At 48.3% G+C, this 26,539-nt stretch overlaps 1 protein-coding gene across 1 annotated transcript in view; it reads left to right on the plus strand.

The window, feature by feature from the left end:
* The window catches only part of KIF6 (kinesin family member 6), a 380,232-nt gene that overhangs the window by 346,598 nt on the left and 7,095 nt on the right, over positions 1 to 26,539 (plus strand). The window contains exons 17-19 of the mRNA XM_047103038.1: positions 18,065 to 18,149; positions 19,834 to 19,969; positions 22,812 to 22,909. Of these exons, the coding sequence (XP_046958994.1) occupies positions 18,065 to 18,149; positions 19,834 to 19,969; positions 22,812 to 22,909 (319 nt within the window). The remainder of the gene's footprint in view (positions 1 to 18,064; positions 18,150 to 19,833; positions 19,970 to 22,811; positions 22,910 to 26,539) is intronic.

The following is a 26,539-nucleotide window of genomic DNA, read 5'->3' on the forward strand; positions in this document are numbered from 1 at the left end:
GGACCATCTGTCATTTACTACATTTTACTATTATCTCTGCCCTTGAGGTTATTTAGCACTACTGTGTCTATATCATGGAACTGTTGTCTTAGGGTGTGCTACTGTGCATCTCTTCCCAGTTTCACATACAGTGACATCACACTGGCAGCTTGAAATCAGCCTACTGGGACTGTTTATGCCATGGAAATTGACAAACGTTATTGTAAATTGGGCCGCTTTTCCCCCAGAGAGCTAGTTGTTCAACGTTTACCGCCACAGCAGGGGCATACAGATGAGCGCCCATTGAGAGGCCAGTTCTGTGCACGTGTGTGTGCTCTTAGGAGGACTTCTCCTCCTCTTCCTCATTGAATATCTAGATCCTGGTTCTCTCTTCGTTTACCGCCTACCTGATGAACCCTGGTCCTTTTGAAAGTGAGTGGACAGGGAAAACAGGGAAGACAGACGTGGGGCAAGGGAGGCATTGGCCGAGGGGGCCTCTTGATGTAACAACAGCCAGAGCTTGGGTCCTTTAAGAGAAAACGGCAGTGACCAGTTCTATGAATATGATCAACAAATAAATGTTCCTCCCGACTTAAAGGAGGGCCTACTGCTCACACCACTTCAGGAAACAAGAAAACAATGCTATTTTTTAAAAGTTTTGGGGGGGGGGCATCTGGGTGGCTCAGTGGGTTAAGCGTCTGACTTCAGCTCAGGTCACGATCTCACGGTTTGTGAGTTTGAGCCCCACATAGGGCTGTGTGCTGACATCTCAGAGCCTGGAGCCCGCTTCAGAGTCTATGTCTCCCTTTCTCTCTTCCCTTCTCCTGCTCGTGCTCTGTCTCTCTCTCTCTCTGTCTCTAAAAATAAATAAACATTAAAAATTTTAAAAATAAATAAAATAATAAATAAATAATAAAAGCTTTTTTTTTTTACATGTATTTATTTTGAGAGAGAGACAGAGAGAAAGCGTGAGTTGGGGAGGGGCAGAGAGAGAGGGACAGAGAAATCCGAAGCAGGTTCTGCACTGTCCGCGGAGAGGCCAATGTGGGGCTCGAACCCACAAACTGTGAGATTATGACCTGAGCCCAATTCAAGAATCAGACGATTAACTGACTGAGCCACCCAGTGCTATTTTTAATTGGGCATCATTTGGAAATGATATTAATTGAACTAGATTCAGCTAGTTGAGAGTGCTTTGCAGAATTTAGTTACGTGCAGTTTTCCCTCTTTATTTGCCACCCTGAATGGTATACTATTGTTGGTAATGCAGATGAGGCTGGTCGGCAAACATTTCTTTAGAACTTAGCCTGTGCCTGGCATGGGTCTAAGCTCTCTGCATGTAGTCTCTTCTTTAATGCTCCTAAAATCCCCATGAGGGAGATACTGCTGTTACCCTCACCTTACAGTTAAATCCCAAAGGGGATAAGTGAACCTGCCTTACTTTGCTCAGCTAAGGGACACAAATGCACATGCGTGTCCAGAGCATATACTGTAACCCCCATGCTGCACTGCCCTCTGCCCTGTTCAGGGCATCGTGGAGTTCACAGAGGGACCAAGATCTGATGCCTGCCTTCAAAGGGTTTCTACTCCAGCCAGTGTAAAGGGGAAATACATGAAAAGGTAACTCTTTATCTAATTTCAGATTTAGATACATATATTATCCTATTCTCTGTACCCCAAACCAATTCAACCTTGGCCTCCTCCATGAAGCCTTGCCTGGCCCCTTCTCCCCAAGCCTTGTTTGTCCCCCAGCCTCACACACCTTGTCTTAGAATGTGTATTTCCATAGCTATATTCTCCACGCTGAAATGTGAGCTCCTGGAAAGCTGGGTGCAGTCAAATGAATCTTTGTACCCCTAGCAGCCAGCACGGGCAATAAATAGGCCAAATCAATACCTCCCCAGATGACTTCCAGACTCACACATCTTGCAAAAGTATAATGAGACATCTGAGCATAAAATAAAATCAGTCCATTTAAAAGAAGTAGAAGGAGTAAGTGCTTTTGGACCCCACGGCTGAGCCTATTACTATACAGAGGCAATAAATTTGACCCTGTCTTATCTAGCCACTGAGCAAAATGAGAAGCACCCAGAGCCACATAGGTTTCATTTTCCAACAACAGGAAGTGGACTAATTTATCTGCAGAAATAGAATTTCTTTTGGAACTAAACACAAACCAGAATTTATTGTGCAGACCCTTATTAAAGGACACTGAGTGACACGGTGAACGACATTCTTCAACTGCAGTTTTACAAAAGATACCGAAATGTTGTTCAAGCAGATGATTCTTATATCGACCCTCTGTTAGAGCAGGAGGCCTGACATTAAAGCATAACTCATTGAAAACGTTTCTGTGAGCGGCCGAGATAATCTGCTCCAGGTACTCTGCTCTCCGATGGTTGCACAGAGCAGGAATAAAACCAGGCGAAGCCAGCCCCAGCAACATGGGCTGTGGCTTCTCTCTGAAGTGTCTCTCTTGAGCAATATGGGGTCAGTGCCAGGCTCTCGTTCTGCTCGCCATCGAAACTCTACCAAATGCCTGTGATTAAAATTTGAAAGACATGTGGCACTACCAGTAGGTGACATGCGTCAGATGAGAGGGACAGGCCATGAGAGCTTTGGGGACTCAGCAGAGGAAGTGGCCCCTGGCAGTTGTCACCAAGGCCACGGGCCTGGGCTGAACCATGAGGAATGGGCAGGATTCAGAACCTCAGAGAACTCAAGAGAAGAGTGTGGAGGTAGTTGTTCTGTGGAGGGTGTGTGTGGGGGGAGGGGGTGTATGTGGAGGTTTGTGTATATTGTGTGTGTGGTATGAGTATGTAGTATGTGTGGGGGGGTGTATGTGGGGGCTGATGTGTGATGTGTGTGTGGGGGGGGTATATATATGTGGTGTGTGTTGTAGGAGGTGGTGTATGTGGGTTGTGTGTGTGGGTATGTGTGTGTGTGGTATATGTGGGCGGTGGGGATGTGGGGGTATGTGTGGGGGGGTGTGGGATGTGGGGTGTGTGTGTGTATGTGGTGTGTGTGTAGGAGGTGGTGTATATAGGGTTTGAGTGTGGGATGTATGTGAAATGGGGGGGGGAGGGAGCGATGTGTGTGTGTGTGTGTGTGTGTGTGTGTGGTATGTGTTTGTTTTGTGTGTGGAGGGTGGAGGGAGAGGACTTTGTCGGGGAGTGATTTGAAGTAGTCAAGGGAAAGTCTAAAATGGTGAGTTGGGCCAGTTCACTGAGAGCCTTGAATCTGAGCATTTATCTTACAGGCAGTTGAGCCACTGAATATTTTTGAACAAGGAAGTTTTGGTCAAAGAGGCCTTTAAGGAAAAGGAAGCCCCAGGCAGACATTCATTCCAATTCCTCAGCATTTCTAACTGACCTAGGAGTAAATAATCTCTACCGCCCCAGCCCCATTCCTCTTGCCCACCTTGCCCTGCACTGGACTGGCCCTCTGGGGACACACGCTTCCAGCCCAAGTTCAGGAAGGGCCTGAATGGCTGTCTCTGAGGAAATCTGCTGCAGACATTGCCCACTTAGATACAGCGCTGCCCTGGGGAGCTGCATGCTGATCACAAGCTATGCAGACTGGCCTGGCCCCTTGTGGGTAGGTGGTCAGTCAATTATCTTACCTGTGGTAGATGGAGGTGGGGACATCGCTGCCCTTGAGGAGCTCACAGATACGCCCAACACAAGCTATCCGTGTTGGCTGACACCACACCTTTCTCTCCATTTATCCCTTGACCTACCGGAACATTCCATTGCCTCTATTTGTAGGCACGTTTTTGATATACTGCCACAGATGATAGAAATAATAATCATTAATTAATAAAAATGCATGAATATGACATTGGCAGGTTCCAAGTGGCATCTGAGATCCCACCCCCCCACCAGATACTAGCCTCTTGAATAGTAGTCCTCCCCTTCTCTCCCTGGCCCCATCCCTCTCCCCACCCTAGCAGCAGAGATCCTTTGAACAAAAGCCCCTGAGAACAGTCTATTGTGGCTGCAGTGTCACATGGGCCCTTGATTGCCACTGGGTGGTATGCACTACCTGACCCTGAGAGTGGGGCGGGGACAGCTCTCAGTGCCCAGCAGGGGCCTTGAGGAGGGTTGGGAGAGGCACTGAGGCCACAGGCTGCCTAGCCTACTGCCTTGTTCTAGCTTAGAGTCCGCTGCCGAGTTCTCTTCTCCCAAGCAGAATTCCTGCCGTGGCCTGCTGCTTTCCAGAGGCCTCTGCCATTGTCACTTTCTCCCCTTTGGTGTAAAACCATTTTTTGAAGACTGAATCTTGAAATGCTTTGTGGAATTCTGCTGCTGGGGATGACAAGCCTGAGAGAAAGCAAAAGGCCGGAGCATCATCTCTTTATTGATCAGACTTCACTGAGCACCTAGTCTGACCCAGACAGTATGTGCAACCAGGAAGTGCAGGCTGTGGAGAGGAGCCACTGACTGAGACAGAACTGGAGGGGACCTTCCTGCATTATCTATCTCAGCAGCTTTCACAGTGGGTGCTCTGGGGCCCGGGTGTTCTTAGGGAGTGCCCCGGCAAGGCCCCAGGATTTTTGCCCACCCTGATTCAACCGAGGCAACTTCTGTTTCTCTTTTTGTCATTAAGCCTTTGTTTGAAGAAAATGATCTGCAGTTTTGTAACACATCTTCTTTCAGACCTTATGACCCTGTTTAAGACATTTGCAGAGGCAGATTCCCAGCTTCCCTCCCCAGAGCTACCTCCGTTTCCTCTGGACTCCCACAGGACTCTGCTTATACCTCTAGGAGAGGACTTATCACACTGTGTGATCATTATTTAGTCTTTCATCCACTTCCCCTCCTGGACAGAGGATCTTGATTTCTCCAGCACCGAGCATGGTGGTTGGTGCATAGTGAGTCCTCCATAGACGTTTGCTCTGTGCCTGAGTTCCAACATCCATAAAATGAGGCAGTTGGAAACAAGTGACATCCTGTGCCCAGCACATCCTGAAGCAGAGCCGGCATTCACTGGTTGCCTGTTGAGTGAACAAATGAATCTAACACACCTCAGCCCTCAGGTGCCACGATTTTACCTCTTTGTGAATGCAGACTTCCTTAAGACGTGCCGGAAACATTAGCGTTGGTGAGGGGACGCATGAGGGCTTGGATTAGAGGTGACTTCATCTTCTCAGAAAGGAATGATCAAAATGTGACCACTGGAGGAAGGCAGAATGTAAAGGAAGCAGCTGCCCCCAAAGCTGAGATGGCATCTCAGTTGGTTCCAGAAGAACTCAGGTGGCTCTGTAAGGACCAGTGGTAAAGTCTCACCACCTGAGTTGATTCCATCCACAGTTGCTTGTGAATATAGGGCAATGAATATGACATGAAGCCAAACGTGGCCAGATTCCCAAACTGAAGATGGAGGCTGGGAGTGAGGAGTCCCCACACCATTTCCCTGCCAAGTTCCCAATTGCCAAGGCTCTACTCCCTCTGGGTAGTTCCAGACTGCCTTGCTAGCGATTCTGGAGAACAGAAGGAGGCTCTGGGCATCAGCCTTGAACTGCAGTTGTGGTTTAGTAAAAAGAACACTCACCTTGGAATCAGGAGGGCCCTGCTTGAATCATGCCTCTACCATTTGCTAGTCACATGACCTTCGTCCATTTACCTTCCTGAATTTCCATTTCCTTGTCCATGAGAGAAGAACATCTACTCCCCAGGGTGTGAGTACCTAAGTGAGGCATGTAAGTGATGGAGCCAAGGACAGCATAGATGCTCAGCAGATCATCATGGCCCCTGAGTCTGAGTGCCAGGAACCACACAACCAGACGCCCAGGCAGCGGACACAGCCCCTTGCCACAGAACCTACACAGCTCCGGGCCAACAGCACCAGTTGACCTAACTGGTGGAGGTCACCACATTTCTGCATTCACCACGTCTCTCTACCCGCTTGTGCTCACAGGCAGCATTAATCACTCAACCTTGCAAAGATACAGTCTCTGTCTCTCCCACTGAGCAGTGATGAAGGATGATCCAGTTGCCAGGGCCATTTTATTCATCATGCAAATGTGCAGGAACCATGTATGCTACTTTGAATGCATTAGGCATTTGACCAATGTCTTAGTCAGCTGGGGCTGCTATAACAAAAGTACCATAGACTGGCTGAGTGATAAACAACAGAAATTAATTTTTTCACAGTTCCAGAGGCTGGACACTGGAGATTAGGGTGACAGCATGATGGTTCTGGTGAGGACCAGATGGTTCTGGATCTTCCTCTGGATCACAGACTTCCAGCTTCTCATTGTGTCCTCACACAGGAGAAAAGGAGTAAGCTAGCTCTCTGACCTCTTCTTATAAGGGCACTAATCCCCTTCATGAGGATTCCACCCTGTGACCTAATTACCTTCCAAAGGCCTCACCTCCAAATACCATCACACTGGGGATTTGATTTCAACATATGAATTTGGGGGGGACACGAACAAACATAGACAATAATATACAAACATAGAATATATAACAAACATATACAACATATATATATATACACAACATATATGTTGTATATGTATATATACATATGTTGTGTATATGTTGTATATGTATATATAACAAACATATACAACATATGTTGTATATGTGTTATATATATATGTTATATATATATACATATATACATATATACATATACATATATACATATATATGTTAAACATATATATATGTTATATATATATGTTGTGTATATATATGTTGTATATATATATATATAACATAATAAACATATAAAATATATGAACATATAAACAGTCAAATAAATAGAAGACAAAATTCTAGCCTCTTGATGTCATATGCTAGGCTAAAATGTATTGCGGCTGGCCCCTTACAAGTGATAAAAATCACCACTTGTGCTTGGTGAGTCCAGCCCAGGGAAGGTCTTAGTGTTCCCCAGGAACAATTCTGTTACATAATTGAGCTAGATAAGACTCATTGCCCCAAAAGCTTATTTCCCCAAAGAAGTTGATGAGGAGTTTGAGAAAGACCTACCAACAGGAAACCAGCATTGTTCTTATCATAGCAAACAGCCAAACAAATAAACAAAAACAAAAACAGAAGATAACCCAAAGGTTCCCTAGTAGGCAGGTAGAGAAATGAGCTATAGCTGTGATATATTAATATTGTATGATATATCCATATGACATATTCATATAATTCATATTCATATAATGGAACACCATAGAGAATTAAAAATGAATAAACTAGAACTCCTTGTAGCAATGTGAATAAATCCCAAAAACACGATGATTGCAAGAAAGACAATTGCAGAAGGATATATGTGGAATGACACCATTCATGTAAATTCCAAAATGGTCATCATTGTGTATCAGGGGAGAGGAATGGGAGCCTTGTGTTATGGTGAAAGATAACATAAGTAGAGAAGCACCTGGGTAGCTCAGTCGGTTAAGCATCCAACTCTTGATCTCAGCTCAAGTTATGATCTCACGGTTCATGAGTTGGAGCCCTGAGTCAGGCTCTGCTCTGACAGCTCAGAGCCTGCTTGGGATTTCTCTCTCTCTCCCTCTGTCTCTTCACCTCCCTCTCTCACTCCCTCTCTGTTTCTCTGTCTCTCTCTCTCTCTCTAAATAGCCAATTAAACTTTAAAAAGATGGCGTAAGAACAGAAAAATGCATAAAACATATGTACAGATACATAGTCCAACAAATACTTACAAACAGAACATCTTTGCAACCTCCTCTTAGGTCAAGAAATAGCTAAGTAATGAAGTAATTTTAAGGGACGTTAGAAATGCAGGGTGAGAGTGTGCAGCAGGAAGGGAAGGTGTGCAGCACCAATAGGACAGTGTTATCTTTGGGGTGGGGGGGTGGTAGTGGATTGGAGAGGGCCCTAAGGAGGCACTCACCACTCCCCTGACATTGCAATGTTCTCATTCAAACACACACACACACACACACACACACACACACACACACACACCGGAACAACTGTGGCACACTATCTAGATTTTTCCAAATACAGATGCGATACGTGGGTGTTATTTGTATCACTCTCTGAACTTTTTTGAAATGGTTTATAATAACTTCCAGAACTCGATGAAGGCTTAGATTCCAAGGAATCAGAGATCAAACAAAATTTATTGTTCAGTGGAATCCCTGTGATAGAAGTGGTAGTAAAACTGATTAACCTTAATTTCCTCACTACTGTTTGTGTCAGGATCGTTTTGCTTAAAGATGAGAACAGAGAATTTACCACTTCTCATTTCCTTCTCCAGGCGCTTGTATCCTCTAGGAGGGGCTTAATAGCTAAAGACCAGTCAGTGTGCCTGACACGCTGAGCAATGCAGGGGAGGCACTCATAAGACCACCTCTTGTTGTTCTTCCACCATCTCTTTCAGTCCCCTTGGTAGGGACAGTTCTGCCTCCGTGCTGGATGGAAGTTGGACAGCCCAGTAACTCAGTTGCTCATTCATTGTTAATTACAAACAAAACAAACAAGAACCAAAAAACATTAGTCATTTTATACTGTAACTACCACCTCAACAGTTCAAATTTCACTCAAAGCTAAGACGTCTCTCCTTTTCCCCAGCTAAGACCAACAGCCAGGGGGAAAGGGAATGCACTCAGCCCCTTCTCTTTCTAAGTCACTTCCTCCCTCAGCCTGCTAAGCTCGATTTCCCAAGACTCTAAGAGGGAGTTAGAGAGAACAAGGAAAGGCAGTTGGTAAAGATCTCACTTGACTGGTACTTTGTAACGTGGCTTTGTGCTCTCTGGGCCTGACAGATGTTCCAAGCTGGCTCTTCCTCACTTGGGGTACTTTTATGGGTCCCTGGAGGTCCTTTGACCTGATGCAAGCTACCTTATTTGGACAATTACTTACCCACTTTGAGCCTTTATGGGTCAGGATCCAAACACGAAGCAGGTTATTCAAGTTAATAATCAAGTCAGGTATTAGAAAGACCGTTGAAGAAAAGCCTATTGGCAAAGGTGTTAGCAGAGTGCAGAGAAACGCAGAGGTTGTAACAACAGCAGGGCAGGAAGCATTGCTGCCCCTAGACCTGAGGGAGCAAGAAGAGTGAGCACTTCCTAGAACCTGAAGACAGAAAGGGCTGTGCAGAAAGGCTCAGTCCTTCTGATAGGAGCGATGACCTTCAGTCAAGCAATGCATCCAGTTCATGGCACCTGCAGCAACATCTGAGGGAATAAATACCTCAACCTCTCTCTCCTCCGACCCCTCCAGTCACTTGTCCATGGTCACCATTGTCTGAGTCCAGCCAGAAGGCAAGGGGTAGGAATCCCATTGTTCCAGCGGCAGCCACAGGGTGGGGGGGACGGCGGAGGCGGGGAGTGGGAGAAGAGTAGATGGTGGAGGGGGGATTTAGGGGAGCAAAAGAGATAGGTGCAGGGCTCAGCCCTATGCATCCTGTAGTCCACCGCCAGGTTTCTTTCTACTTATGCCATCACCCCTCTGGGTGGCCCCACTAAAAAGGATGTGAGTTTTAAGTGTGTGCTGAAGGGTGTAAGTGACGTGCTGGAGCCAGCTCGAAGTGGCTCACGAGAGCTCACCGTGTGCATCTCTTCCCAAATCCACATGCAGGAACATCACGCTGGTAGCCTGAAATCTGCCATGATGGGAGTAGTTGCACCACAAAAATTCACAAGTGCTGCGACACTGTAGGACTTTTTTTTTTTTCTCCCAGCGAACTTGTTAAACATTTACCAGCCACAGCACTGATCTAAGGTGGCCTTAACTGGACTCTGTTCCAAGCTTATACCCCACATTGTTTCCACAGGAGCACAGCAGCAGCTCTCTGGCCTTGCTCCTGGCACACCAGCCTGGGCCCTGCTGGAGAGTTCTCTGGTGGGAATCAGATTTCTGTCTGCTGCGTGCACATACACACATGCGTGCGCACACAACACCCACACACGACACCACCCCCCCCACACACACACACATGCACAGATTCCTAAGGATTCTTACCAAGCTTTCTGAGTGGTCTTCAAACCTCCTCATGACCTTTGAGGGAGGGGGAAGGTCTTCCACACACATCACCCCCAGTGAAGACGATAAGGCAGGCTTAACACAAACTGTGAGCTTTCTTTAAAGAAATTCTCTTCAAACATTTCTTTTGGCCCCTTTCTTTCTTTCTTTCTTTTTTAATGTGTATTTATTTTTGAGAGAGAGAGAGAGCACATGTGAGTGGGGGAGGGGGGAGAGAGAGGGGGACAGAGGATCTGAAGCAGGCTCCATGCTGACAACAGAGAGTCTGACGTGGAGCTTGAACCCACGAACCGTGAGATCACGACCTGAGCCAAAGTCAGATGCTTAACCTACTGAGTCACCCAGGTGCCTTGGCCCTTTTCTTGATGTGGGTTATTTTGGTTGTCTAGCAAGCACTTACCATCATATTTGAAAATATGCCAGCTCTACTGCGTGGTCTAAGAACTCACTTTTGACTCTAGTATGTAATAAATTTTTTTGAAACAAACAGATTGATTTACAAATTGGCTAGTAGCAGATAAGTTTTCCAAAAGTGGCGGGAGACAGTTTTATTAAGGATCCTCAATTCAATTCCTAAAAGTTCTGAAATGTCTCTCATAAGCCAATCAAGAGGATTGACAAATGCCACTAACCATCATTAGGGGTTTTTATAGGAGGAAGGCCCGTGCTCCCTTTTACCAGCATGAGAAAAACTGCCCTCCTGAGAGGTCGTAAGTGTCCTGAGAACACTCCAGACTGGCTGGTTCCAGTGTGACAAACATGGAACTGGGTTTTAGGTTTGCTAAGGTTCTTGCTAATTTCCCTCTGAAAAGCCACTCAGAATGAAGCCTCTGGTCACCGCCAGTCAGTGAGGCCGGAGTGGCAGACAGCAGACTCACCAAGGGACTTTGATAAGTCCTGTGTTCAGAAATGTGAGTTGGCTGAGGAGTGAGGGAGCCTCATTGGGCTGGAGAGCCGGCAGGAGCAGCATCTGGACCCTCGGAAGAAGGGCCGCCGAGCCAGGCTCTGAGTGGCTGCAACCAGAGAACGCTGACGGCAAACCAAAGATGCATCTGGGGCTCCAGCAGAAAGGACCGCAGAGAGAGAGAAGAGTTCCTATTTGAACAGAAGCGACCATGGAAGGGAACCTGTGCCGAGCTGAAGCGAGGAATGGCACTAGAAATGTCTTTTCCTGTGTCTGCAGTATGCTCCTGGGGTATGCTTGTGAGTCCACATGGACCCTGGTGCACGCTGACCCTCTGTGCAGTCCACATCCTCCGCAAGGAACACGGGGGGAGAGAGGCAGCAAATGACAAAGGAGAGGCCACCATCCAGGGGCATGATCTTGGGCAGAGAATCCCAAAGTAGAACAGGGGAGGTTACTCTGGTGGGAGGAGACAGCAGACAGCCTTCTACAGGGGTGCCTGGGATTGCGTTTTGCTCTAAAAAGGCATACCAAGCAGTTCTCTCTCTTTTTTTTTTTATCGCCTATTTATTTTGAGAGAGAGAAAGAGAGCATGCGAGTACGTGAGTGGGGGAGGGGCAGAGAGAGAGGGAGGGAGATAGAATCCCAAGCAGGCTCCACATCCTGAGCGCAGAGCCCAATGCAGCACTTAAACTCACGAGCCCGTGAGATCAGGACCTGAGCCAAAAGCAAGAGTCAGACGCTCACCCGACTGAGCCACCCAGGCACCCCAAAAAAGGCATACCAACGGGTCCTGATTGTACTGAAGCATGGCGGCTCCCTGGGGGGAAGACGGCTGCAGTGCCTGTGGGCCTGTGGCTGTTGGGTGTGAGTGCACCCCAGAGATTATCAGTCACAGCCATGTGTCTGCAGGGCATTCATCACACCCTTAAGTCTGACCCGCCACGGGCAGGGAAGGTGTTAAAAAACCAACACCAAGATGGATGGTGGCACTGAGCACCTGTCAGTGTGTGATTGCTCCGACCGACAATAAATTTGAGCCATTAAACAGGAAATGGTCTGATTGGAAAGCCAGGATCTCTGCCTCTGAGCTGCTGACCATTGTGGTAATTGAGCCCCTGACACCATCAGTCTCCATAAGAATAGACCCTTTGACCTCTCAAACAGGTGAGGCTGAGTGATTCTATGAGATAGTTTAGCCCCCAAAGGCCCAGAGTCGGTGTTCAACAAGTGAATCATTATTGGATAGCTGAGGAGGCCAGGCTGGAATGTCTCCCTGGCCCTGAGGTATTGTCTGCCATGGTAGAGCTGTATAACTCATGGCTTCCTCCCACGTAGGGCACTGGACCAGCAGCTGCCATGTTGGGCCCCGTAGCCTTTGCTCTATAGAAGCCTCAGAGGCCCACAGGGGCCCTTTTGGCACTGGTGCCTGGTTGGAGATTTCAGTATTTCCTTCCTTAGGACTCCTAGGACAAAACCAAGGAGACAAGCAGGCTGGCTCTGGGTATTCCGGCGGCTAAACTTGGGAAAGGCGCAGACTTCTCACAAGCCAGCAGGCGAGCTGCAAATACCAAGTGGAAACAGGCTGCAGGCCATGGTTTCGGTTAGTAAAGGGCAGTCTTCACAGGCCAGCACTCGAGGAGCAGCTGAGGCTTTCTCTCGGCCCCGGCCCCAGATCTGAAAGGCATTCATGGAAAAGGGCAGTGCCTTCAAATACCAAGGACAAGTCAATACCGACTTCAATGATCTACCCCATGGCTTCCTTCATTATCAGACTCACTTCCAGAGGAAAAAAGCGCCAGCTTTGAAGTGAGACAGAGCTGAGTCCTGACCCCAGCTCTGCTTACTAACAGTGTGATCCTGGGCAGATTCGTTCCCCTGGCAGCGCTCAGTTTCCCCCATCTGTAGTGGGGGCTTGTGAAGATTATATAAGATAAGGCACAGGAAATCCCTGATCCATGGAGTAGCCTGGTGGTGGTTATCTTTACTCAGATTTTGCCTACCTCCTACAAGGGCCAAGTTCAGGCAGCCCCAGCCCTACAAAGAGTGTGTTTTCCTTGCTGCAAACCCCTGGGTCCCTTTCCCCACTATGACTCCCAAAAGTCTGGAAGGTGGACGGGGGCAAAGGGACATGCTAGCCCCATATACCATCCTATCCAAACCTTTGCAGAGTCTTCATTCCTTGTAACTCCTGCATGGAGTACTTGTATTGAACCTGGGCTCAAAATCTTGAGCAGTGTTTCTTAACAAGGGCTGAGCAGATCAGAGTTACCAAGGAACCTACTGGAAAATTCTAAGTCAGTCTAGAGCAGGGCCCGGTTGCCTCTGTGCTTTGACTGGCTGGCTCCTTGTGTGCACACCCAGTAGAGAGTCACTGAACCAAAGAAATGAGACTCTGAGCATTTCAGACACTGAATAACAAATAGGAGTTTTGGGGTGTGTGTGTGTGTGTGTGTGTGTGTGTGTGTGTTTGAGAGGAGGGTATAGGGAAGCAGGAAGAGGAGTTACAATGATCTTTTCAGTGCCCCCAAATCCTGCCAGGCAGGAGGGGCCCACAGGAGGCCAGCCTTCCCAGAAAGGGCCCCTCTTGCCCTGGGACTGCTAACCCCTGAACACACTGCCACTTCAGAGGTAGGGTCAGCCTGGGACTGTGGGTACCCCGTTTGAAGTTTCAGATACTATCTGACCACTCAGGGCTTCCTGCTCGTGTGACATTCAGATCTACGGCTGCTGGAATAAAACCCTTCTTTCTCGCCTTTGTATTGCTTTGGAACCGGCTGCTCGAGCCAATTCACAGTGTCACCTCAGAGGCCACTCCGGGCTGTGACCCCCTGTGCTCCTGTCGCAGCCAGAATCCTGTGCTTGAAAGGAGGGCCCCCTGGGCCTCCTGTCAGGTGACTGGAGGCTCTGTCCCTGGCCACAGTCCCAGTGGGCACAGAGACCTACAAAGCCCGAATGGCCTTCAGTTACTCCCTCTTCCTCTGTTCTTGTTCAGCCGCTTTTGTTCCCTTTGCTTTCAGTTCCCAGCACCCCTTTCTCTTCGGGGAAGACTGATAAGCCCAACCTCAGGAAGCATCAGAAGCAGCCAGGGGCTGTCTCCTGGTGGGGTTACAATGCATTTCACTAAGCAGGCATCACCTTTGGCAAGAGCCCACTGGTTGCCATGACAACGTGGACAGTTTGTGTCTTGGGGATATGTTGTGCCCTCGTTCTGGCTGCCCTGGGGTCCCTTGCCCCAGCTTTCTTTCCCACATCCTTTCAATAGGCTTACAGCATCCTGGCGCCAACTCACACGAACCATTCTTTAGTTGGGAACCAGCTTTGTCTCGATCAGCAAAACACTGCTGAACTTAGCTATCAAAGGAATAGATCAAGCTATTTCTCTCCTCAAAAGGCTCCAGGCTCTGTCTCTCTCAAAGCTAAGGTCCTTAGCGTGGCCCACAAGGTCCTACACCATCTGGCCTCAGTTCCCACCACTCTGCCTTACCAACTTGGCCAGACACACTGGCCTTCTCGCTCTTCCTCAGAAGTACCCTGCAGATGTACCTCAGGCCCTTGGCACTCACTGCTGTACTCTCTGTCCTGATTTCTGCGTGCTCGTTCCCTCCCTTCATTCAGGTCTCTGCTGCCTCCTCAGAGACAGCTTCCCGGCCACTCTACCTAACATAGCAGCCCTCCACCTCTTTATCCAGCTTTCTCTCCTCAAGGTGCCCTTCAGCCCCTGGCATTATATCAACTCAATTTTGGGTTGGTTTAATGTCCACCTTCCCCAGAAGACTGCCCCTTGAATGGGGAAAGCTCATTTGTTCCATCAGCGAATGAATGACCGGCCATGGATTCGAAGCTGCCTTTTCTATCTGGTAGCTTTATGGCATTGTGCAAGCTACCTGGTCACACAAGCCTTGGTCTCCTTGTCTGAAAAACACGGGTGATAATATCTGCTAGCTAGAATGACAGAAATAAATGAAGCAGCACAGAGAATAGAACCAAGTGCTTGCTCTGCAAACGGTAGCTGACATCGTCTCCCATCTTTGTGTCAGCTGCTTTCAGAGTAATGGTCTCCTTGCCCCAGGCTCCCGGACACCCACACACCTCCAGGGCACCTGCCACTGATCTGCCACGGGAGTCTGCAAGATGCCCAGGGAAAAAACAGCCAGCAACCGGGTGAGGCGAGAGCCCTCTCCTGCAGATGGGCCCTGCATTCATGCCAGGGCAGCCATAGCCTTTATATGGGAGACCAAGTCCTCTTGGCCTCCACCAGGCTGGGTGAGACGCCCCTGGGTGGATCCAGTAGCCCTGCCTTCACCCGCCTCCAGAGACCTCTCACGGAGTACGGCTGAAGGCTGCCCAGCCCGCCACTATAGAGGAGGGTCTTCACGGATTTTCTCAGGGGTTTTCTTGGTGTGGAGCCAAAAAGTGTTGAAAGGAGGAAGAAGATTCACAGCTCTTCTTTTTCGACAGGCTGGAAGATATATTTGCTCATTTCTGAAGCTGTTACGAGACGACAAAACATTCTGTCCATTTCAAGTCCTACCGTTAACAGTGTGATGGGAAGATACTATCTTCAGTTGATCACATCTGACGTTTTTCAGAGGGCAAGGGCCGGTACACACGTATGGCATTGAGTGTGTGCTACAGGCGGGGCCTAAACAAAGCACAGGGGAGATACAAAGAACAGAGGGACCAATCCCCGCCCTCCAGGGGCTTCCGGGCCTCTGCCTGGGGGAGCGTGGCCAACGCGCGAACGGGCAGCCAGCTCCTCAGGGCTAGAGGGCACTGCACCAGCAGGGGTGATAGGTCGTCTTCAGTTGGCGAGCCTAATGGTATCTGCGTCTCCTGTGTTTAGGTGATGGAGTAAGACACTTGTCCGGTGGGTTTACAAGAGACCGTTGTCACCTGACACAAGAGAGAGGGAGTATCAGGTGCCTGGAAGATAAAGGACAGACTCCTGATCTGCTTAGCATATTTATCAAGGAGTTAGATAGTGACATAAAAGGCAGCCAAAAGGGAAAGAATAAAGGCACGGCGGAATGAGGACCTCTCAGAAGGCTAAACCCCCAATAGATGGGAAGTGTTGCGTTTAGGATCAAAAGGACAGTCACACTGAAATAGGAGGTGTTTTGACAACTACTCACAAAAAATATGAGTCTTTAACCACAAGCTTAATAGAGGCCGGTGACAAACTGACATGGCCATGACAATGACAGAGCTGCTGAAGAACAAAAACGGTGCTGGGGAGGCTGCCTGATGTAAGCATTCAGCTCTTGAGAACCAGAAAAATTTGAGTTCAGATCCCATCTCTGCTTCTTAGTAGCTGTGTGACTTTGGGTTACTCACAGCCCTCTCTGAGCCTCAGAATCTAACTGAAATGAGACAGTAAGTCCCTCTTGGTTATGTTGAGAATTCATAATAAGGTGAGCAGGGCACCAGCCCAGTGCCGGAGAGAACTTGGCAGCACTTAGCATAAAGCAGGCATTCGATAAATGGTCACTGTTAGTAATTTACCTGCTATAGAAATATAGAATGTACATTTTTAACAGCTTGGAGGGCCATTCTGTACCATGTCCCTTTCAGACCTATCTAGAGGATTATGTCCAGATTTAGACTGTGATCCTTAAGAATAGTTAGAAAGCAACTGTGTCACTGAGTCCTTAGGTGAGGGAACTGGGCAGAGTCCGCCTGTGAATAAAGCTCATGGTTTTTACGTAATGTTGTTGTTGTTGCTGTTGTTAAAATCTCTAAAGAACCATAAAATTAAGAAGGGAGACATGCTATGCTGCTCCAAAGATCCAAAGTAGGGGGAAAAAGAAGTTAGAGGGGCAGGTCTCAGCTCAAAGTAAGAGGAAACAGAGCTGCGCACAATGAAATGGGTTACCGTGCAAAGCTGTGAGCTCCCCACCACCGGAAGTATTTGGGCAGAAAGCAGACGACCATCTGTCAGAAATGTTAACAGGAGGAATTTCTGAATCCACGGCCCTTCCAAACAAACAAAACCGGATTTGGATCCAGGTTCCTGAAGTTAGCCTGGCCAAGTCAACCTCTTTGAACCTCTGTGCCCTTCTCTCTGCAAAATGGAAGCAATAATGCTTCAAATGAGTACTAGAAGGATTCAGTCTGGAGCGCCTGGATGGCTCGGTCGATTGAGCGTCTGACTTTGGCTCGGGGTCATGATCTCACGGTTCATGGTTTCGAGCCCTGCGTCGGGCTCTGTGCTGACAGCTCAGAGCCTGGAGCCTGCTTCAGACTCTCTGTGTGAGTCTTTCTCTCTCTCTCTCTCTGCCCCTCTCCTGCTCACACTCTGTCTCTCTCTGTCTCTCAAAAATAAACATTTAAAAAAAATTAGAAGGATTCAGTCTGATCATGTCCAGAAAGCACCCAGCCCAAAATAGATTCTCCCCTACATGGAGTAAGAAGCAGGGCGGTCCGACTTCCAAGACACCTTCCGTGAGGCTAGGAAGTACAGAGCAGCCGCAGAGACCCCTGGGAGGGTGAACAGACCCCACCCACCAGGCCAGAAGAGGCCGGGCTCCAGAGGAGCACACTAGCCAGAGCGGGCAACTCTGTAGCAGTGGTCGGCATGCATAGGAACACAACCGTCACCAAGACTTTGGTCGGGTCCTGTTGCCCCGGCTCATGGGCAGGGCATCCGAGCCTGTTCTCAGCTCTGGCTGCATGTCAGCACTGCTTGGGCGAATCAGGCTTGGGAACCTTGGCTTTGGAGGGAAATCCAACACAGGGGACATGATTTGAGGCTATGAGATCCTCAGCGCCTCAATTGGTGTGAAGACAGATGTGACAGATGTGAGACAGTTTAGTGATGTCTTCTTGGTTTCTGAGGGGCTCTCTAGCAGAGGATGGGAAAATGCTATTTTGCATCTTCCCTGGGGATTCAAGAGGAAACAAGTGAACTCAACAGTAAAAGGATTAGTAGCAATGTAAGGCCCAATTGTCTTCCAGTGACAGATGTTGGACTGTGGGAGGGACAGCCGAAATAGTCATGGAAACCTCTCCTCCTAGGCTTTCGCCAAGCAGATATTGCCATTGAAAGGAGGGGGCTGCAGTAGACTCCCATCCAAAGGCCCCAGAAAGTACTCACAGAGGTACTTTCACCTTGAGATGCACTTTACTTTGTCCTCTGCCCTAAATATCACACTCCTCCTTTTACATTTCTTCCTTGTTGGAGTAACCCATTGGCATCTCTCTTCCACAGGCATCTCAGAAAACGTAGCCATGCCTTCTATGCCAGACTTGCTGGAAGAAAAGCTTCGATCACAACTGGAGGAAGAAAAGATAAGGTACCCACTTTTTCACCCCCACACACCCTGACCTCAGCCTTCTAGAGCTCTCGGGGATGACCCATGTGCTGCCCGGGGCCAGGCAGAGTGGCCACTCCCCAGCCCAGGTCTGGAGCTGCTCTGGGAAGTGGGTCCAGTAGTTGAGTCCTCAAATAGCTGGAGGGAGTGCTGCCTTTGAGCAGACAGATGTGGGATGCAGAAACCACAGGCAGGATGAGGTTGGAATCGGGAGCAGAAAGCCTAGCTGGGCCCTGGAGCCAGTAGAGAGGTTGACTTGGCACCTTGACCAGCCTGAGGTCCCAGTCTGCATGCAGCTCACTAGTCTTATCTGCTGCTGCCATCTAGGGGAGTCAGGAAGTATGACCACGGAGGTCTTCCACAGGCCGATCTACCCCTTTCCTCCCGAGGCTCCTTATCTGCGGGGCGTCCTGAGAACATCACACCCTCTTGCAGCCATTTAGGGTACCAAAATGATCTCACTAACAGAGGAAGGAACCTCCAGCATAAACAGATGCGTGGCCGTCACTGATACTTAGCATGGCCACAGAATGTCATGCAACACTCCAGTCCAACGTTGTAGTTCATGCATGCATTCATTTACACGTTCGACAAATGTTTGCTCTCTCCTCCCTGCCATGGGGAGGCCCTGGGGAGAGCAGACAAGTCACCTTCCCAGCCCTCGAGGAGCCTATGGTGTCATTATGACATGCCACCCCTGGGCTAGCTGGGCACGTACCCTGAGCAAACCCGGTCACTCTGGCCTCCCCACCCCCGACACATCCCTGCCACCCGAGACTTGGGGAGGACAAAGCCCCACTCTGAGCCCCCAGACTACTCCTCATGACTGCACTGTGTGTCCTGCCAGCATCCTCCCTCCCGAAAGCCTTGTGCTGCCCTCCCACACCTGCCAGTGTGGATTTGCCCCTGGGTTATCCTCTTTCTCCCTCACTCTGTTTATTTTTCCCAGTTTCTTCCCAACCCATTCTCCTGGTGGCTTTACTCCACTCTGTGTTGCCCCCTTGGTCCACATTTCCTGCCTCAGGGTCATCTCGGGAGCCAAGATGTGTTGGCAGTTGAGCTATTTCCTGTTGGACAACTTCTGATTCGTTGTCGCATGCCCCAAACTTATATACACAGTGACGAATGTATTGTAACTTCCACACTTCAACCTGAAGGTGAACCAGCGCAAGAGTGTGGTGGTTGAGACTGTGGTTTCCAGAGCCAGATGGCCTGGATTCAAATCCTGGCCCCTCTGTTTATTAGCCCCCTGCCACAGAGCAAGTTATGTAACCTCTCCTTGCCTCAGGTTCCAAATGTGTAAAGTGGAGCATCTTCTTCATGGGACCAAGACGAGGTCTGAATGAGTTTATATGTCGAGTACCTAGAAGAATGCCTGCCCCTTAGTAAGTGCTCAGTAATGGTAGATATCCTTCTGGAAGGAGGGGGTATTCATCTCATACACAGAGCCCGTGGGCCCGCTGGACAAAAACACCTGGCTGTGCTTCTCTCCGATGGACTCAAGCCCTGGCCCTGGGCCCCGGCCTCCGTGGGCTCCTCTGGGTCCCGGCTCCTGGCACCAGAGCGGCACCACCAGATCCTCAGGCTCAGGCCCTGCAGCAACACTCCGTGGGCGGCCCTTCCTCCCGCCAGTGACTGTCAAGGCTCTTCTCTGATTCCACTGTAGGTATAAAATGATGTTCACACGCCTGAAGGCCCTGAAGGTGGAGATCGAGCACTTGCAGCTGCTCATGGACAAAGCCAAGGTGAAGTTGCAGAAGGAGTTTGAAGCCTGGTGGGCCGAGGAAGCCACCAGCCTGCAGGTATTAGCAGCGCCACCCCCCCCCCACCGCCCTAGAGCCTGCCCCACTCCTGTGGCCTGGGGAATGTTAGGGCCGCTGGGGAGGGGCTGTCGGAGGCAGGCCCACGTGCTCTCAGCCTTGGCTCAGGAGACAGGTGCTCATCTTAGTAAGGAGGAGTGCACATGGTCAGGGGCCCACTGTCCCTGTGCCCTGGTGCCTGCCACATAGAAAGGTGGGCCATGGAAAATGAGCCCAAACCGGTGGACCTGCCACTGTCACTTTGTGTAATGTTCCCCCGCGACACCATATTGACAGCATTGGCTGTTTTTTATTACAGTCATATGCAGGAAAGCCTTGGTTTGCGAGCAAAATTCATTCTGGAAACATGCTTGTAATCCAAAAGCACTCGTATATCAAAGCAAGTTTCAAGAACCACTGGCTCAGTTGTGATCATGTGACATTCGGCTTACGTACTACATGTATTACAAGACACCACTTGTCAAGTTAAAATTTATTAGGAATGTTTGCTAGGCTTGTGGAACCCTAGCAGAACAAGTTACTCTCAATCCAAGGTTTTATTGTATGTATGTATGTGTTTATACATACATGTGTATATGTAAACATATATTTCTATAATTTATGTGGAAGTTATAGAAATTTTGGAAAATAGAGAAAAGCACAAAGAGATCAAAATCACCATAACCCCACCATTTAAGGATAACCAATATTATCATGTTGGATTATATTACTTCTTTCTCCTATGCATATATTTCCATATGGCTTTTTTTTTAAGTTAATTTATTTACCTTGAGTCCAGGAGGGGGCAGAGAGAGAGAGAGAGAGAGAGAGAGAGAGAGAGAATCCCAAGCAGGCTCCATGCTGTCAGCACAGAGCCCAACGCAGGGCTGGATCCCACGAACCATGAGATCATGACCTGAGCTGAAATCAAGAGTCAGACGCTTAACAGACTGAGCCACCAAGGCGCCCCTCCATATGTTTTTATAAAAATAGAATCATACTGGTCTTCAAGTATCATAAACACCTTTTGTTCTGGGACTTCACGGCACAGCATGACTGCTCTTCCATGTTCTTGTTCTACATCATTCTAATGGCTGTCACTGTTGCATCATATGAATTTATTTTAATCCACTTAATCTTTGATCGTTTAGTGTTTAGGTTGTGTCTAGTTTTGCACTGGAAGCCTGTTTGTAGATAAATGTTTGCATATTTGCTAGACAGATTCCTGGAAGCTCCCTATAATATTATGAAGGCCAAGATAACAAGTTAAGAAGCGTTAATACAAACGCCCAGTTCCAGTTGTCCTCCTGTAAGTCCTCAGCTCTGGTGTAACGGAGGCGGCTGGCGGATCTCTCAGAGATCATCTAACAGCTGACCCCTTCATTTCAAGGACAAGGAAACTGAGAGCCTAAGAAGTTATTTGGTCAAAGACACACAGCCAAGTAGCCATGTTACCAGACAATAGAGAAGAATATTTGGATAAAACTTAATATACAAGATGACAAAGAAAACCAGTAAGACTGAAATAAAGTTGTCAAAATATTTTTAAAGCAAAGTTATGGTATAAAAACACGTATACCACTTTACGAATGTATTAATAAGGTACATTTATTAATATTTAACATAATTTCAAAGTAGTGGTGAACACAGTATTTCAGTATTTCTGCCACAGTGTAATATGATATGAAAATATCTTGTGATTTTTAGCCAGTGATGAAGTCACTGACGTTACATATACTACTATGGTTTGTTGCCTACATTGTATCATTGAAAGAAATGCAAGATTTCAGGTAGAAGTTAGGAAAAATAAAAACGTCATTGATTCCCATCCACGTTCACAGCACCCCTGGGTCCTGTCTGTTCTCCAGTTAAGACCCCTTCGTGGCGAGGCCACCAGCCACTGCTGGTGCCCAAGGGAGGTTAGCCACTGAGCGGATGGTGAGGGTGATCCCGTGTGACTCAGGAAGTGTCCAGGCAAGGCTGATGGATTCAGACAGCGTATTTTGTTCACATAGGCAGCAAAAGCCGGAGTAGCCAAAGATGTCAGCTCAGTGTATCCTCTGCCCCACAGGGTGTCACTGAAACACAATGGACCAGATGACTGCAGTAGGGCTGATGGGGCACCCTGTTGCTGAGGAGTTAATTCTATGCTGCCGCTAGGCAGTTTTATAGCCTGCAGATGTACGCTGAGTGGAGCAAGGCAGAAAGCCTTAAACCTCATCAGAACATGGGAGGTGATGAGAAACGGTCCCATGACCACCCCCCAGGGAGATAGGAAGGCAAGTGGGAAATAGCCTTGTAGCAGCTGCTCGTGAGCCTGCTATGCTGTCAGGTTCTGGGAGAATCACGGGGCATTCTGCCAAGATTCAGAGAAGCCGCAGTTGAGGCCTTGCTCTCCAGCCCCGTGTGGAGACATGCAAGGTTGCCAGGGCACCATGGTGGAGCCGTTCCTCTACAGGAGGTGCTCAGTGGATTTCTCCTGCCTCTGCGAGCATCTCTTTGGGACAAGGGGAAGCAGAACCAGAGAGGACTTCTGGAGAATTGTCAGATTGCATGTTAAACACTTTTTCCTGACTACAAGCAAATAATACAGGCTCAAAGTGGAAGGCTTAGCACAGAAAAGGACAAAGAGTAAATCAGACATTACCCATAATCCTGCCACCCAGAGATAATATTTTGATGCCCATCAGTATAGTGATCACAATGTCTAGATTAATTGTTTCCCCCACACATGTTGTATATAGAAACTTATAGAACTAGCTTTTTCACCTTAAGAAATACATCAAAGACATTTTCCCATGTCATCAGATTCAAGCTAATACTGTGAAACTCCTTGGGCCAACAGGTAAATTCTCCAGCAGTGAATTCCCTCAATCACATGAAGCCCTTTCCCCAGACACCTGAGTCCCAGCGTGAAAGGTCTCAGCTTCTCTGTAACCAAAGGTAAGGAGTGAGGCTGAAGAAAAGTTTCCCTGCCTCTCCTCAACCTGTTCTTTCTCCCCTGAGTAGGGGTCTCTAGAGGCTGCCTGATTCGCCATGGTGAATCACTCGTACTGTTACACTAGCTGCAGATACTCAAGCCAGTGGTTCCAGGAGTGTGTGACCAAAGCCTGTTGAGCACACCTCCTCAGTCCTTTTCCCCTGACCTGGCAGCCAGCAGACCTACTGCCATGGTGACAAGAGACAAGCGCTTTCATTGCACGAGCCCTGGTCCTGCCCCCTGAGTAGGAAGAAGGGGTTGGAAGTAGGTGGAAGGGAGAGTTTGGGAGAGAGTGGAGGGGGGACTGGAAAGGAGGGGGATATTGGTGGTAGGCCAGTCAGGATCCAGAGGAGCTCTGCTAAAAGACTGTCCTCGCACAGATTCAGGAGAGATGTGGGTGGCCTCCCAGGAGGATGGCCTGCACGTGAGGACAACCAGGAGCCAGTTTCCCTGAATGCCGGCATGATCCAGCAGGGACTCCACTTCCCCCCACACCACCTTCTGAAGGCAGCTTCCTTCTCATGCCACCCACGTTATTATCTCTTTGCAACCACACAACTCAGGGGGTAGAGCCAGTGACGCATGCCTCGGCCATCCTCTGTCCCCCAGAGAGATCTGCTGTCAGGACAGAGGCCAGGGCAGCTTGCGTGGGGTGTCGGCCTCTGCCACCAAGGAGCAGTCCTGTGACTGGGATTGAATAGGAGCTGAGCTCTTAGGTTGGAAAATGTGAAATAGAGCTTTCCCTCTATTTGACTGGGGTGGGAGGGGCGTTATGCCAGACATTACCCTTAATATGATGTTATGAGAATGGCATTTTACCTCTGTGGTCCTCTCGAAATCCCATCGCCCCAGTCCAGTCATGAGGAAAACATCGTGTAAGTCTCGACTGGGGGACATGCTGCAGAATACCCAACCAGTCCTCCTCAAAACTGTCAAGGTCATCGAAAACAAGAAAAATGTGAGAAACTGTCACAGGCAAGGGGAGCCTAAGGAGGCATGACAGCAAAATGTAATATGCTAGCCTGGATGGGATCCTAGGTCCAAAAAAAACACACTAGGTAAAAATTAAGAAAATGCAAATAAAGTATGGACTTGAATTAATGATAATTATCAGCATTATTTCATTAGTATGATAAGTATCAGCATTGTTTCACTAGTTGTGACAAATGTACCATACCAGTGTAAGATTGTATGATAAGGGCAAGTGGGTGTGAGGTACATGGAAACTCTTTGTACTATCTTTGCAGATTTTCTGTAAGCCTAAAACTGTTCTTTTGTTGTTGTTTTCAAGTATGGTTGACACACATTATTACATTACTTCATGGCTATTGAGCCAGGAAACCACATAAAGGGAACTTAAATGTGCATTACTAAGTGAAAGAAGCAATCTGAAAAGGCTACCTAATGTGCAATTCCAACGTGACATTCTGGAAAGGGCAAAACTATGGAGACAGTAAAAAAAACTAGTAATTGTCAGGGTGAGAAGGGAGAGGTGGAAAGGATGAATGGGGGAACACTAGAGATTTTTAAGGCAGCAAAACATATGGGAATATGATATTATGCATTTGTTAAAATCTGTAGAACTGTACAACAGAAAGAGTGAACCCCCTGGTAAACAAATTGTGGCCTTGAGTTAATAACATTGTATCTATATCGGTTCATCAGTTGTAACAGATGTCCAACACTCATACAAGACAATAATACAGGAAACTACAAGATGGGAGAGGGGGGCTATATGGGAAGTCTGCACCATCTGCTCAATTCTCTGTAAACCTAAAACTTCTCCAAAAACCTGCCCATTAATTTAATATCCTTTAAAAAGGCAGCATAGATAGACTTGCTCTACAGCAATACAGACAGCTTAGCATTAGCGTCCTATACTGGCCCTCTCTGCATTCACTTGGGCACCTGCCAAACTCTGGAGCACTTGAGTTTGCAACCCCTGTATAGCTGTCTCCTTCTCCTGAAACTTCTGGATTCCACAGAGCATGTTTGAAAAACATTGGCCCATCCAAGAGGACAGGGCTTTCCCTGGTTAATACTCTGCCTCAGTCCTGAGTCTGTCATGTATCCCACACAACACCAAGCTCTCGTCCCAGTGATGAGGCTCAGAACCCCTTGTTATTTCCCCAGCCTCTTTTCTAGATCTCTTGCATAGTTCCTTACTGGTAGAAATACCCTGCCTAGCAAGTAGGAAGCTCCATCTCTAAGTTTTCTTTGTTTCAAAGACAATGAAGTGTGTGTGTGTGTGTGTGTGTGTGTGAAGGCCCAATACACACACTCCAAGGGCTATACAGTAGAAATAGACCATGGCTGCCAAATGAAATTCACAACTCTGAATTTCAAAGTAAAGGTCACCCGTGGAAGCTTTTCTCAAAATCTTGTTCGCAGAACTCTACCCCAGGCCCCTTTGAAGACTGCTCACAGGAGGGTCTTTGGGGAGATGGCCCAGGTAGGCCTTGGAATATCAGGCCCTGTCATCTCTGGTGGCAGCCAGTGCTCTGGTTTGACCTCTAAACCTCAGCAGAAATAACCAAATATCCTGAACAGAATTTGCTAAGACACCTCACCTGTGAGTGGTTGGCACCCCTAAATTCCCTCCCACACTGCAGTTCAGATACCAAAAATTGTAGGCAGAAAGTTTCCAATAGGTGAGAGGAAAGGTCCCTGTTATTGACTGGAAAGGGAGCGGTCTGGGGGCTCCACCTTTGACAAGGAAATCACTGCCACATGCTTTCTAATGCTGACAGAAAAGAGCTCACAGGCTCTAGCAGGGGTGAGGTGGGGAGGAGACCCTGTGCCCGGGTCATGGTTCCTCAGACATTCTCTGCAAACCTCCAGCAGTGCAGGATTAGTTGTTGATGTCCTTAAGTTCTCTGAGGAGACAGCATTAGCTTTCTTCTCTCACAGGAATAATACCCTGTCGTTTCCAGGAACCCTGTAGGCCAGGCACTGAGCAAATGTGCCACATACATACTATCATTGTCCCCATTTTACAGATGAGAACACCCGGGCTCTGAGAGCTCAGTTCACTTGCTCAGGGTCGCCCAGCTAGTCAGTGGTAAGGCAGGATTGGAACCCAGACCTGTCGGCGTCCAGCCACCCTGCTCACTCCTCACATCAATGACTGCCCTTGAGGGGCACTTGCAGGAGGCGGCAGTTTCCAGCCCATATGCTGTGCTATTTCATTCAACCGTGCTTTCTTTAGGTTCTGCGAAATGCCAGGTCCTCCTCCTTGGGCTCTCCCCTCTTTGTGTGCCCACAGCCTGATCTGCCCAAGGGGCCAGGATTTTCAAAAGGCAGTTGCTCACAAAGCCAACCTCTGACTGGAAAACCAGAACTCCCTGCCGTCGGCCTTCACCATTTCTGTCGAGAAACCCTGAATTCAACCCCTCGTTTAACTAGCAGGCACAGAAAGGGAAAGGGGTTGTTTAACTCTGTGGTTGGCAACACGAAGATTACCCAGTAATCCTGAACTCCAGGCTCCGTTCTTCCCACCTCCCTCCCCCCTGCTCTCTCCCCACCTCCTCTCCCCTCTCTGCTTCACTCCTGCACTATATTCTTCTCCATCCCTTTCTTCCACTTTCTCTCCC

Source organism: Lynx rufus, unplaced genomic scaffold (assembly GCF_022079265.1).
Source record: "Lynx rufus isolate CCGP_SWC_20201006 ecotype Redwood Valley unplaced genomic scaffold, mLynRuf1.p SCAF_6, whole genome shotgun sequence".
Lineage (NCBI taxonomy): Eukaryota > Metazoa > Chordata > Mammalia > Carnivora > Felidae > Lynx > Lynx rufus.